This window comes from Rhodnius prolixus, unplaced genomic scaffold, assembly GCF_049639745.1.
Source record: "Rhodnius prolixus isolate KJV_2025 unplaced genomic scaffold, Rpr scaffold_5, whole genome shotgun sequence".
Lineage (NCBI taxonomy): Eukaryota > Metazoa > Arthropoda > Insecta > Hemiptera > Reduviidae > Rhodnius > Rhodnius prolixus.
The window spans coordinates 1205324-1219149 of record NW_027411624.1 but is presented as its reverse complement, the minus strand read 5'-3'; the positions used below and the strand labels follow the sequence as shown (position 1 = coordinate 1219149).

General features: G+C 32.9%; 1 protein-coding gene across 5 annotated transcripts in view; it reads right to left on the bottom strand.

The window, feature by feature from the left end:
• The window catches only part of Pfk (ATP-dependent 6-phosphofructokinase), a 28661-nt gene that overhangs the window by 11208 nt on the left and 3627 nt on the right, over positions 1 to 13826 (bottom strand). For 4 of the 5 annotated variants that reach the window (XR_012461187.1, XM_074137267.1, XM_074137264.1 and 1 more), the window contains 10 exons: positions 11901 to 12090; positions 9879 to 10089; positions 6124 to 6232; positions 4711 to 4899; positions 4074 to 4264; positions 3046 to 3112; positions 2435 to 2584; positions 1582 to 1740; positions 1158 to 1310; positions 970 to 1069 (listed from right to left, as the gene is read on the bottom strand). Coding sequence is in view for 4 of the 5 variants with exons in the window: in XM_074137267.1 (XP_073993368.1) it covers positions 970 to 1069; positions 1158 to 1310; positions 1582 to 1740; positions 2435 to 2584; positions 3046 to 3112; positions 4074 to 4264; positions 4711 to 4899; positions 6124 to 6232; positions 9879 to 10089; positions 11901 to 12090 (1519 nt within the window). In the remaining variant the exon portion in view is untranslated. Of the gene's footprint in view, positions 1 to 969; positions 1070 to 1157; positions 1311 to 1581; positions 1741 to 2434; positions 2585 to 3045; positions 3113 to 4073; positions 4265 to 4710; positions 4900 to 6123; positions 6233 to 8795; positions 8905 to 9878; positions 10090 to 11900; positions 12091 to 13826 lie in introns of all 5 variants that reach the window. The other variant, XM_074137266.1, reaches the window with a different exon arrangement.

Here is a 13826-nt window from a genome sequence, read left to right as displayed (position 1 = left end):
ACTTGTTATAACTGTGTGTTATTTGTACTCACGAATATTTCGGTAAGACGAATTCAAGACAGTAGCCTACTCTAACTTTGTCTTTTTCTACTTTAACATGCATGTACGTATATGTGATTTATCATAATTATAACAAAAAATATTATGAATGAAGTGGCCAGCATAGGAGTCTGTGACATCTAATAAATTCTAAAAAATAACTTATTAATGAAAATTAATGCAGTAGAATTACTTAAAGATTAATGAAGGATTAATGAAATGTTGGGTACTCGCTGATTTGTGTACCTTTTGGCGTTTAATCAACCCTTATACTTAACATTTTAAACTGTAAGTTTTTGTTAAGGTGATCATCAGGGTGATCAGTTCTGAGGATAGTGTAGTCGGTTATGTTAAAAAAAGGTCTGCTAGTAAAATGAGTCTCTGTGATGAGTCTTCTGCATTTTGAAGCGCATTGGTTTATTATGGAATAAAACCCGTAAAATTGGTTTTAAATGCCGTTTTGTTTAACCTTGCGCCAGATATGCTGAGAATAACAATGAAGTAAGCCACATTTTTGCATTTTCTAAAATAATTTAAAATCCCCATACATTCTAATATGCAACAAAAAATTTAATTCTATGTAATAACAATAAAAACAAAAGTAATAAAGCTATTTTTATTATCTGCATTTTTTTACAGAGCAAAATACAAAACTCATTTTATCACAAAACTGCTCAAAATGGACTTACGCCACTTTCATTCTCACCGGGTCAAATATGAAAAATGTTTTAACAAAAATCCGTAAATTTTACAAAATTTTAAGAAACTTTAGTTAACTATTGATGGATTATTAAAGATATTTTGTGATCCGGGAGTTTGACTAAGAAAGTGCTGTCATGGTCTGCGCTAGAGAATTTTTAGCGCTTAAAGTAATGATCTATAGCCCCTATTTTTTTTTAAAAATAAATATTGCTTAAATAATAACAATACCAGCCAAAGTAGCTAAGTATCCGCAATATCCACCCATTGTTTCAACTATAAACACTCTCCTTTTAGTACCTTGGGCTGATTGTCGGATCCGGTCACAAATCTGAAGAAGAAAAATAAATCTTCTATTAAAGGAATATTGCAAATAAATTATTTCTAAGTAATTCAGACAAATTTATAAGAATACCAACTTCCACGATCTCGTTAAGAGCAGTATCGCAACCAAGAGAGAAATCAGTTCCTGTTACGTTATTGCTAATTGTTGATGGAATGACTAAAATTGGAATTCGAAATTCTGGATGTTGTTCTCTATTTTCCATAAACTGTAGGCCAGCTTGAAATGCCTGAAGAAAACTTAATATTTTAGAAATAAATAAATAAATATATATACGTATCTGTTTTAATATTTTAAAAATTTTTCTTCTTGACATAAATCTCAGAAGATTGTTTAATTATAAGTTAAATAATACTTGTGAATTAGACTTTCTGTTCGTAGTAAAAGACCGAATGAGAATGAAAATGTCAAAGTTTATTGAATCTGATAAATATTGCTATGCATAAACTATAAACTTTGGATTCATAAAACCATTACATTAAATAAAATATAATCCTTACCTCAAATCCCCCTATGATCAATAAACCTTGAACTCGATATTCCTTCAGCCTGGCCGCAATCTTGTCAAACTTGCCAGAAGGCAACACCCTCTTGGTTCCGAGGATCGCACCGCCCATTCCTACCCAACCACTCACATCACCCCACATCATTCTCTGGAACTGTAACATGTTAGAAGTTGTTACACAAGAGTTTATTTAAATATATTGAACAATAGGATCATAATCTCTTAAAAGCATACCAATCCAAGAAGTGAAAACTTGTTTCGATTCCCTATTATACAAAACGTTTTTTTTTAAATTCTGAAATGTAGCCTCACAATCAATCTTCAATAACAATATCTCCAGTAAAGTGCATTAAAATAAAAATTTCCAAATTAGTAACTGATGCACTTTGTAATATTGCGATTCAATAAAATATATCTTAATTTTTACTTTTTATTCGTGCAACCTATGTGTGAGGTCTGTAATTATAAAGAAAGCTCAAACTTAACATGTTTAAGTGCCATAGAATTGTTTAGACGTGCTCAGAATAAAGCTAGCTGTAATCAGCTGCGCGTTATTCCTGGATATTCGCTCTGCCGTAAATGGGATTTAAAAAAAAAAAAAAAATCGTTAACACTGGATTACTTGTTCGGCAAAGTATAGATTAAATTTTTGAAAAAAATGTTTTGGAGTTCTAATTTAGACCTAGTTTCTGTTTAATTTGCTTTAGTTAATTCAAGCTATAGAATTGAAGTGAATAAAATCTATAATATAACCAACTGAAATATAAAATATTTCAGACAATTTATTTGTCTGGATCATGTATTTAACTAAGTGATATGTGAGAATTTATGTTAAAGCAGATACATACATGTCCCGCACAAAATCCTTCAATGCCATCATGTATGCCGTAAACACAGTCACCTCTGAAGATGCAGGTCCGCACGAAAGCGCTGACCGCGGCGTTCATGCCACAAGCAGGTGCACCAATATGTACCACAGCATAAATGTAACGGACGTTCTAAAAATAAATAAGTAGTTAAAATATATAAAAAGGAAAGTTTTTCCAAAAAAAAATTCTATAAAGGCAGTTTTCTATAATGTACGATCTTACATGTTGTGTCTGATATTAAAGAGGTAAACTACTCGTAAAGTTTGAAGAAAAATTCCTCAAGCGGAAGTGCCTAATTACTCAATGGATTGTTCATTTTCTCCAAAATGACTCTTACTTTTATGTAATCATCGTGCATACATTGCCTACATATAGATTTATAATTCTGGTGACGTCACTATTGGACGCGACAATAAAGTTGAGTACAAATCGGTCATTTAAATTGTTCATCGAATTACCAATTAACACATAAAATGATTTTTCAGTTAGTTTTTTAAAATTATCTTCTGAAGTTTGCTTTAAATTTAATTTGAATTCTGTACATGTTCTTTTTTTAAGTAACAGAAGTAAAGTATATAATGTATACTTACTGTAAGCGCAATAGCTGGTCTCACTGTGCTTAACATTATATAAGTCTTCAAATTTCTTAGGAATGCCCTAGACAATTAGAAGAAAACAAAAAGTAGTAATTAAAGGTAAATTTTTTAATTCATTAGGTAAAATTAATATTTAGAAACTCTTAAGTAAGGCGGTTATAGAGTTCTTCTAGACAAATCTGCTCAAACCTGAGCGGGTCAAAATAAAGTTATTCTTCGTCTGAGCGTCCGCACATTAGGAACTTTAGAACAATGAGGACGAATTGAACATCTAAATATCTCAGTGGAGCCTTTACGAAACCACTGTGGCATTGCTGAGGTCTCATTCGCATAGTCATCAAAAAATTGTTGACTATACGAATGAGACCTCAGCTACAGCAACTCAGTGGCAAGAGTGACGGGTGGAAACCTGGGGCCAGAGGCAGGAGCAAAAGTTAATTTTTTTTTTTTTTTTTTTTTTGGCGCATCAACAGCTGAGGTTATTAGCGCCCGGAGCTTTTTCCAGTGCACTGCCGGCCTCCGGACAGTGTTCTCTCGTTACAGACAACACTGTCCATCACCGGACAGTGAGCTGTAAGAAGCTCCTAGGAAGAGAAAATCTACGGGTCTGCAAAAGTTAATTATTATCAAGTCGACGGCATCACTCCAACAATGCCAGCCACTGTAGTCTGAGGAAACACCGGGGCGTGGCTAGACAGGGTGAGTAGGTTTTACCACAAGGAAGAGGAAAAAAAAGGCTCTAGCTCTTTAAATAGGGGCGACTTCTCAGAGTTTAGCTACTCGGGGAAGAACTCCGTGCTTTAACAATGTGCGCATGAATCCTTCACAATTCCATAAGTCTAATTAAACAATCAGTCCAAAGGAGGCGCTCCATATAATGGTTGTCAATGTAACCTCTACATCGTCATGGCCTTGGCTTTCAGGCTAACCCCATTAATCTATCTAAGTTTTTTTTATTTATGAGTAATTTTCTTGTATTTAGAAACACCTAGGGTATATTTTCAATGAACTTCTTTACTTACGGTCCCCTAAGTTTACAAGCTGATTCCCAATCACCATTAGCCATTGCTTTCGTCACAGCCTGTGTAATTTCCACACATTTCATCAATGGCAATCTAACAATCTGATTGGCTTCCAACGCAACAACAAGAGCTTCCTGTTTTGGCTTTGATTCCATCAATGCTATCACTGCTTCAGCTCCCATCCTGCAGCCCTACTCAACGCATAAAAATGAAAATTAACACTTAAGAAAAAGGAACTAAAATTCTTGCATTTTGTGAACTATCTGTCAAGATTGCCTTGTGCACAGTATTTATTATATTATCTATTATAATATTATTTAGAGATTAAGCTACAAATTTAGGAAGATCCGAACTCGGCAAACTATTTTCTTTAAGGCAGTTGAACTTATCTTTTTTTTTTTAATTTTATACCTGCACAACGTTCTGTGCCCACAGCCTTGTAGTTTGTTGACAAATAAACTAAATCGAAATCGGGACTAACAATCTTAGGGTTGTTGGTAATGAACACATGGGGAGTGTTGTGGCGTGGAACGTAAGGCTGTGAGCACTGTTGTGTAGGACCTGTCTCATTGCTCATATCTCTTTTCAATAACTGAAATAAAATTAGGGCTATTAATATTACAAGACTTTTACTCACAAGAAGTCTGTCGAAGGCAGAAGGATTACCACCTCTCTGAATGTGACCTAGTACGGTCACTCTGGCATCCTGTTTCAAATTCTTTACGATCACATCTTTGACTAAGTGAACGGTGATCGGCTGTCCATTAAGATCGACAGCTCCCTCGGAGACTATCACTATGTTCAAACGTTTACCAGAAGCACGCTCCTAATAAATTGAAAATAAAAATAAAATACATATATTCATTTTTACTTTAATAAGCCATTTTAGAGATTTCTAAAACTTCAAAGATAAGTCTCACAAAATTAATGCAGTCTTTAAAATACAAAGTGCTATCGCAGTTAGTATGTATAGCGCAGACATAATGTACAATCATTAATTTTGGTTCTTGAGGTTCGAAGATAAAGAAAATAAAATTAATTTGTGTTTTCGCCACCATTTTGAAAGAGTAACCTGTCTTCTTCAGGGGTTATTTTATTAAAACTACTCAAGCCGGAATCTGGAAATAATTTTGTACTGTTCTTCAACAAAAATTAATTTCTAACATTCGATAAGTGTACACTCTTTCACACAATCATATAAAATAAACACCCAATACCAAAAACCAAAACAGAATACCATTTGCTTAAATAATTTTCAATTCGGAAATTGATTTGTCACAAAATCTGCAACCAGTTCTACGGTCGTAACCAAATACGATTTTAAATTATTCAATAAAACTCCATTTACAAATATATTCAATAATAAGCTAAGAAATTCTGATTAAACAAAACCAATACCAATCTATGTAATTCCTCCTCATGCAAAATTTCAAGCTTTGATTTTTCAATATTGTAAAAGCAAATAATTAAGCATTATTTACAAGAATGTTCAGAATCCCCTAGGTTTCTATAATCTTCAAATTTTTCTCTTTTTTAAACATTTACATATTCCTTAAGTCTGGCTAGTGATTATTCTTCAGTTAGGATTTTAATAGTTTCCTAGAAAACTTAAAAACTTTTTCTTGTTGAAATCCTAGTGTTTCCTATGGTCAAAGTTAAGAGAAATTAAATGTATTGTTAAAATCTTCGAGTTTTACTTTACTGTAAACTTCGTATTGTTTGAGGTAACCTTCCCGATAAGGTTACATTTCAGTGTCATGTACAATTCTACAAACTATAATGTTGCTGAGAATTAATATGGGTCAAATATTTCAAGTTTGAGGAATATTAAGGAGTTAAAATCTTTTGAAACGAAGTAAGAGAAAGTCGAGTGAGTATTCAACTTGAAAAAAGTCGAGTTATTAGGCTGCGCCTAATTAATCAAAATTAATTTTAAGAATCATAAAAACGTATTAATATTTATTAAAAAAAAAAAAGCTTATAAAAATATTATGTTATAAAAATGAGATCACTATATTATTTTATTAATAGTAAATGATTGAATGCTTGCCTTTGACAGAACATCACAAAGATCATTTTCCCAATTTTGTGGTGGCGGACTTTCCGGTATGAATACGTAGTCTGCGCTTGTAATCATTCCTCCCACGACGCCCAGCCACCTGTATAATGTCAGCAAACTTTGGTTTCCTCTTCCTTTTTTTTAAGGTAAATAATCAAAATCTATTCTTACTACCAAAAAACAAACTCATTAAAGAAAACAAAATCAATGAAAGAGAAAGTAATAAAGAGGAAAAACAGGCGCTGCAATTTACGTTCAAATGAATTCCACTAAACTAAGGCCAGTACTAATAAGAAGATTTCTTTAAATCCATCCCACTTTTGGCCTACACAATTGGATTAGCCCGTTAAAAAAGATCTTACAATTTTTTTTTTTGTTCAAATCTTCAAGTTACTTGGCGACCATATTATTACAGTTAGGCAACTCTCGCAGTTTATCTCCAGAATTTCTAATCCATCCTTCCCATTTCTTCTACAGAAATGCACGTATCTTTAATACGTATGTGTTTGGTGTAACGAAGATTGTACGATATACAGATATGGAATTGTATTAAAAGAAAAATTACTTGGTAACACAGCTGTCGGAAACGGAAGCGGAATTGAACAAGGAACTCATACTGACAAACCTTTACACCTTTTTCAACAAATAATAAGTGCAATCATCAATAAGAACAATCTTAAGTAAAAAGTAACCTTTGTAGTCCATGTCCTAAATTATTTACGGAAGGAGTTTATTTTTTGTCCACAAACAATGCTAAAAGTGATAATCGATAAATCAATGAAAATAATTGAAAAAAAGAGGTTTCCTTCGCTAATTAAAAAATAGTGCAACCTTATGATTCATTAACATTTTGAACAACCCAAATACATCATGTTCCTCAGCAATTGCAAAGCAAATCGGACATACCGAAATGCTTGAAATCGAAATCTCTACACCAAACTTATTAATCTGCCTATGATAATAGATGAAAGTCTAAAGCCTGTCAGGGATACAATAAACATGCGTGCTACGACGGAAAAAACCAAATTATTGTAAATCCATAGATTATTGAAAGTGATTTTTTTTTTGTAAAAATGAAACTTTTCGAAGCATCATTTCTAGGGATGACTTTCAATGCTTGATTCCAACACATCAATTAGACTAAATTGTTAATTGGTATTAATTTAAAATGTGTCGTTTACCAATATTGTTTATGCACTGTATTTTGTACAAAACGATTTCTTTCTTCTTTTTTTTGACACTTTCTAAAGGCTAGAATGAAGTGTGTGGAAGCGTTGGTGAGAATTTACAGAAAGAAGATACAATTTAAATGGTCCTGATGATCTAATTCTAAGAACTAACAAATTGGACTTGGGGAGTTATTGAAATTGCTAAAAGAAAGGTTGAAGAAACGTAATACTATTAGCGGTTCTTTACATATATTTCCTAGCCTACTAACATTTCTTCTAAAAGCTTTAAAAAGTGGCCTGCTCGAACAAAGCATTGAAAACCATGCGTCAATAATTCAAATTGCAAATAGCAAGCTCTGGTTACCTAAACATTTTACGTAAACGAAAATAAAAAACTTAATTTATCATTTTCAGCTGATTCGAGAGTAAATCCTTGGGGGGAAAAACTAAGCATTCAGAATTTCATTGTAAAACTAGAAAACAATTATAATAAACGAAATCTTACGAAAATGTTCAAAATAATATTCGCAGGAAAGAGTTGCATTGCTGAATTTATTTTGAACAAAGAAGGTTTATTTATTTCCGGAAGAAGGTTTTACTTGTACTGTAATCAACAACTCCTCTTAGAATTTAGTGTCTAAAAATAATAATATAGCGGACAATCTAATGTGGTGTTCTAAAAGTATATATGTATTTAAAACAAGTGCGCGCGCTAAAAATGGAAACTAGCGACAAAAACATGGTACAACCAACATCATTAATGGTAACGTAGCCCACCCTGTACGAAATATAGATTATTTGTCAAAAAGTTTGACAAGAGAACTATTCGTTCCCAATAAAGCGAAAAATTATTGAAAACTGTTTAAGTATTAGATAAGTCCCATTTCCAGATTTCTGGGTATAAAGGTAAATTTCAAAATAGTTGAAATTTTCAGCCTCCCTGTGTGACTTCTCAAAACCAGAAAATTTAGTTAAACTTGTTTACGTTTTTGTTTATAAAGAGCCGTGGATGTATTTACATAGAGCATTACAGGAATGAACTATTATGATACTAGCGAAGCCCAGCTGCGGTGAGATTCGAGCCTCACGTATGTTTGCAGTTCCTATTCCATAAGCTTAAGGTACAACCTTAACTTTGTAAACAATAAAAGATAGTAGCCTACAAAATATTTTTTTTTAAACAACGCAATAATAATACTGTATTAACAAGAAAGCGACAGAAAAAGTAGCAAAAAGCCAAAGTACGAATAACATGTTAAATCAATGAAAATAATACATACATCAATGGGAAAATGCATGCAAAAGAAAAGAAAATGCATCTTTAAAAGGAACAATTTAAAGTTATTTGCCAACACCACAATCAAGTTAATTGTTTTAAAACAGTTCTAAAATAAAACAGTGCTTAAAAAAAACAGAAGAAACAATTGAAAATGCATGAACAGAAGGCAAGTAGAGTGAAACAGAAGATTATAGCAAGTGTAATGATTCCCTTGCCTGGACAAGTTTATCACAAAATTTGGTCTGCCAGTCTTCTGCTGGAGGATGTTCAGGTATGAAGAAGTAGTCTGCTTCTGAGCACATACCAGCCATCAGCGCTAAATACCTTTTTCCAGAAAAAAGAAACAAAACAAAAAAATACCTACAATTTTATATCAACAACTTGGTACAAAATGAAAATAGCATATAAAACATGATCTTTTAAAAAAGATCCTTAGAAATCTGAAATTTACTAGCTTTAAGCTTACACAGTTTTACTTACATTACCCAAAGTACTTAATGTTTTTAGAGTACATCAACTCAATGATTGTAGAATACCAACACTGGAGCCAAAAAAGAAAAGCATTTTCCACCGATTAGAAATATGTACATTTAGAGTAAAAGAAGTTGCTAAAGTAGCTTCGACCAAATTGTGGAATGATATCATCAAACAGAACCTGGTTTGATGCTTACAGCTAACAGAAATCTCAAGTTTGAATTCTATACCACTATTAGGCGCTCGAAAAAATTGCATTTGAATTAATTCTGTTTGAATTTGGGTTCTATTGGAACACATTCATCTTTAGAAATATTGTAATAAATAGTAAACAAATGAATCGCCTACAGAACATGAATCAAACTGTTAATACATTGATTCTCTGTCTGCTCTCGCCAATCAAAAATCTGTTTGAAGTTGGGTTTTGATGGAACAGCCGCCAAAAATTAGAAAATCAATTAGAATTGTGATGAAACACCAATCATTGCAAAGCTTCGAACAATCCCAAACCTGACAAGAGACTCTGATGAAACAAACCTAAAAACGAATGGTTATCCATTTAGGATAGATTTGGGAGAATGCGGTGGATGAGAAATAATGTATCACTCTAAATTCTAAATGGTCCTGACCCAAGACCACGGGTGGGTGTCCAAAAAAACTAAAAAGTGATCATTCACACCCTCACTAAAGTTTACTGTAATCAATAATAATTACACGAAAAAAAATTTAGAACTTCATGGACACCTAATTATTATAAAAATGATCTTATGAAAACGAAAGCTATTAACCTTATTTAATTCACAAGATGTAAATTTCCAACTAACCCACAATGTCGTCCCATAATTTCTAGAATGAATGTCCTTTGATGTGAATAGGCAGTTGAAACAATGGCGTCCACTCCTTCGATGATCCTGTGCAAAGCAGAATCTGTACCAACTGTCATGTCTGTGCCGCTAAAGTCGTTGTCTATAGATCCCACAATGCCGACAATGTTTAAAGAATCGTATTTCATTGCTTCGTCGCCAGTAATCTCACCTAAAACAAACAAAACATCTATAGTGAATACATTCACTGCCCTTACTTAACACTCCTTCTCACTGCGCCATAATTACGATTAAAATTACAATCTAACCTATAGATTATCTAAAAACTTGCACTTGAAACTTCGACTAAAGGCACCTCTGGGCGAAGAAGGGTAGATTTCTTCTATAGTGCCATTTTTTTTTGTAACCTGCGATCCTATTTCTTACGTATTATTAAGAAGGGTTACATTTTCTGTTTAAATTCCGAATTTGAAGGAAATTCCTTTACCGGAACTATTTCTTTACTCAACAGGTAGTACATATTTCATCTCCTTGGATTATCACATAAACACTTTCATTTATTATCATTTTTCTAGAAAATTCATCTAGGGCAGTTTCTGAAAAGGGTTGGGTTAAGGCTTCTCTTTAAGTTGACATCACAATGTAATGTACGATTTTCAAAACTTATACAACGTTGTTAAAAATTAAATATCTCCCAAATGTTCGGGGATAGAAAGAAAATTTGTAAGTTGGAATCTTTAGAATTGTAGCAAGAGAAAGTCGAGTGAGTGATCATACAAGAACGTATGACGCTGTGGGTGTTTGGTGTTTGTACCTAGTGGGTACAAATCAAATGGGCATGAGTCCAACACATTGTGAAACATCAATGTCATGTGCTATGTGCAAGTGCAAGGGCGACTCAGTCGACTATTGCATAATGATTTACTGTTTATAAATAGCTGACTCATCTCTTTTATTATTATATGGAACTTTTAAGATATAGCTTTGAGTCCATCACTGCGACAGTTTTTATTGTTTTTTTTTATTATCTGCAAATGACATCATCTATAGACATTTCACTATAGTGAAATGAAATTCTATTTTTAGCCATAACAATCAAGAGAAGAATGGTGTCCAGTTACCATGAAAGAAATTTCTCTATTTCCAAGAAGTTAGATGTTTATAAAACAAACTGACTAATGCCAATGCTATGTTTTACAAACTTCTTTAATCGTACACAAACATTTTTTAAAAACAATGATTAATTATCTATTTGAAATGAAGTAAGGCAAAATTAGATAAGCTTTATTTTTACTAGTTATTTTTAGATCTATTTTTTTAAAAAAGAAATAAAAACAAATATCCAACTCTACCTGAGGTACAAAATTTAGAATTTTGAATGTCACATCTCATGTATTTTTAATTAGATTCTTTACTAACAAATAGCTTTATCCAAAGGTAAATAAGTGTTAATTGTTGTCCACGCAACGATGAAATGTTTCAAGAAGCAAAGAATATTGGTTACTTAATTAATTCCTGTTAATATTGTACACATAAAAAGATCGCACATTACATAGATATAACTTTAAAAGGAGAATTACTGGACTCTCCACTTCTATTCCAAAAGTTCCCTTGAATTTATTTTTCCGGGGAAAATGTACTAAAAAAAAGTTGTAGATTTACAACTAGCATTACAATTTTAGTACAAGGGTTAAAATTACAAGAAATCGATCGAGCCTGGATATAAAACGAACTAGTATAAGATAAATGACGATAAACAAAAGATACCTTCTTTCCCGAACTAACAATTCTGAAGGCTACATAGTTTCCTATAATCTCTAGAAACAATCTGCCTCGAGACTGTAATAACTAGAGAAACACTCCAACAATAGACGCTCTACAATATTTCCACGAACTAGAGGAAGGGGCCCATTTCTCCTCATGGTTCATTCTGAACTTAATTCAAGAGAAATTACTTTCATCTTAGTTGCTTCTCCAAGCTTTCTTATACTATAATGGCACAAATAAATTAATTATAAATACCATTAGCCTGTAGTTCCGCAACCAGTGATTCCCATTCTTCTCTAAAAATATTTGCTCCTGTCAGCGAACCATCCCCTCCGATGACCACAATATTATTTATTCCTTTTTTTATTAAATTTCTGGCAGCTTTCAATCTTCCTGATCTTTCACGGAACTCCTTACATCTCGCCGATCCAATTACAGTACCTCCCTGAACAATTGTTCACCAATTCAATTAATTAAAAACAAAACATTAATTTTTTTCAATTAAATGATAAGGTTTCTTCAAAAAAGTGTGGTTAGGAAAGCAGTAGTAATGGAGTTATTACCCTGTTACAACACATTGCTCATAGAAACACAGTGAAAAAGGTAGGTTGTGCTGAGCACTTTTCTTACCAACAAGTCCGCCAAATTCCGAAAATGGCGCATCAACGAATTAATAATGGTTACATGTTTTAATTTACGTTCGTGTTCTTAGAAAATCATTTTCTTTCTACATAATTTGTCCTCCGCTGTTAGCTTTACTTTAACTTTGTTTAACAAACAGTTGAACGCTCTTTGAGCAGTTGCTGAAATCTAATGTACAATTCTCATTATGTTACTGGAAAAGTGACTCACTCAAATGAGAAAAAATCTCTTTCCTAAAAAAAAAAGAAGCTGATCACCGCAGTTACGCCACGAGGCAAATGAGGCCCCACAGATGCTTCATAAGATAAAATAATTGACTCAAGTTCCACTCCTGGAGTCCATACACTTTCCTCTCCAATGCCTTCATTCAGAAGAAGACTCATTAAAAGAAAAGATTCTGAGGGGAGTCTTACCAATGGGAAGGGTAAGTGAGTAGAGGTTTCTTCGCTGGGATTTTCTGAAGACCATATTTCAAACAGAGGACATGGCGACTCTTAGTCAGTTCGCTGGTTCAAATGAAGGTAATATGACAGGCACAGTGCTAACAGCTTAATTGAGTCTACAAAGTCTGTGGTGCAATCTCCTAGAGATAACCCCGCTTAGCTCAAAGCAGTCAGAAGATCATTGAAGTGGAGGCAATCCTCTGACGAGAGTGGCGTCAAAGGTAACTAGTGTGATATCAGATGAGAGTGAAAAAAAAAATTTATTTAAAGATGCAATGCCAATTTACTGTCAAACTGAACAGTCTCTACCTTTGTTTTTAGTCCAAGACGTTTCGGATCTCTCCAGGGCGTCTTCAGTCTTACAAATGTCAACTACTTTCAGCATTATTATAAAAGAGCAAATAGTAAAGTGGAAATAGTGCTTTTAATGTTTCACTCTTTGGGCTAACATTACATATGAAGTAATAGCCCAATTTATTTTTTGATAGTAACTTTACTAAATAATTATATTCCAACTTGAAACAATGTATTATTTCTATGTAAATTACAAATAGAGCGTTCTACTGTTTTCATTTAAAGAATATTCATCACATCTTCATACACAATTAATGACTAACATATTTCATGGCAACATAAGAAAGTTTAACCTATGATTGATTTTGAAGTTATCTTAGGTGTCCATCAGGAGCCTATTCACAAAATTTAAACAAGTCAAATACCAATTTTCTTGTACAATAAACTAATTATTTGATTTGAGACTAAACTTTTGCCAGCTGTAATTTCTCCAGCAACAAGAGCAGCTTCACCAGTTCCTGGAAAAATCAAAACTCATTCTTCCAGATATTATTCTTAAAGCTGGAATGTTTAAATGTAACATTTTGATGAAAAGTTCAACAATAACATAAAATAAAATGACCGGACTAAATGAAAGACTCGATAATGCAATTCAAACCAAAATAATACATTGCATGTAGTTATTATTATTTCGATCACATCCAAAGATGAACACTTGCCTGAGGCGTAGTATTGGCAATCATTGTGGAAATAATGTGTTGTAAACACATAAAACACTATTTTGGTTCCACTAATAATTAGC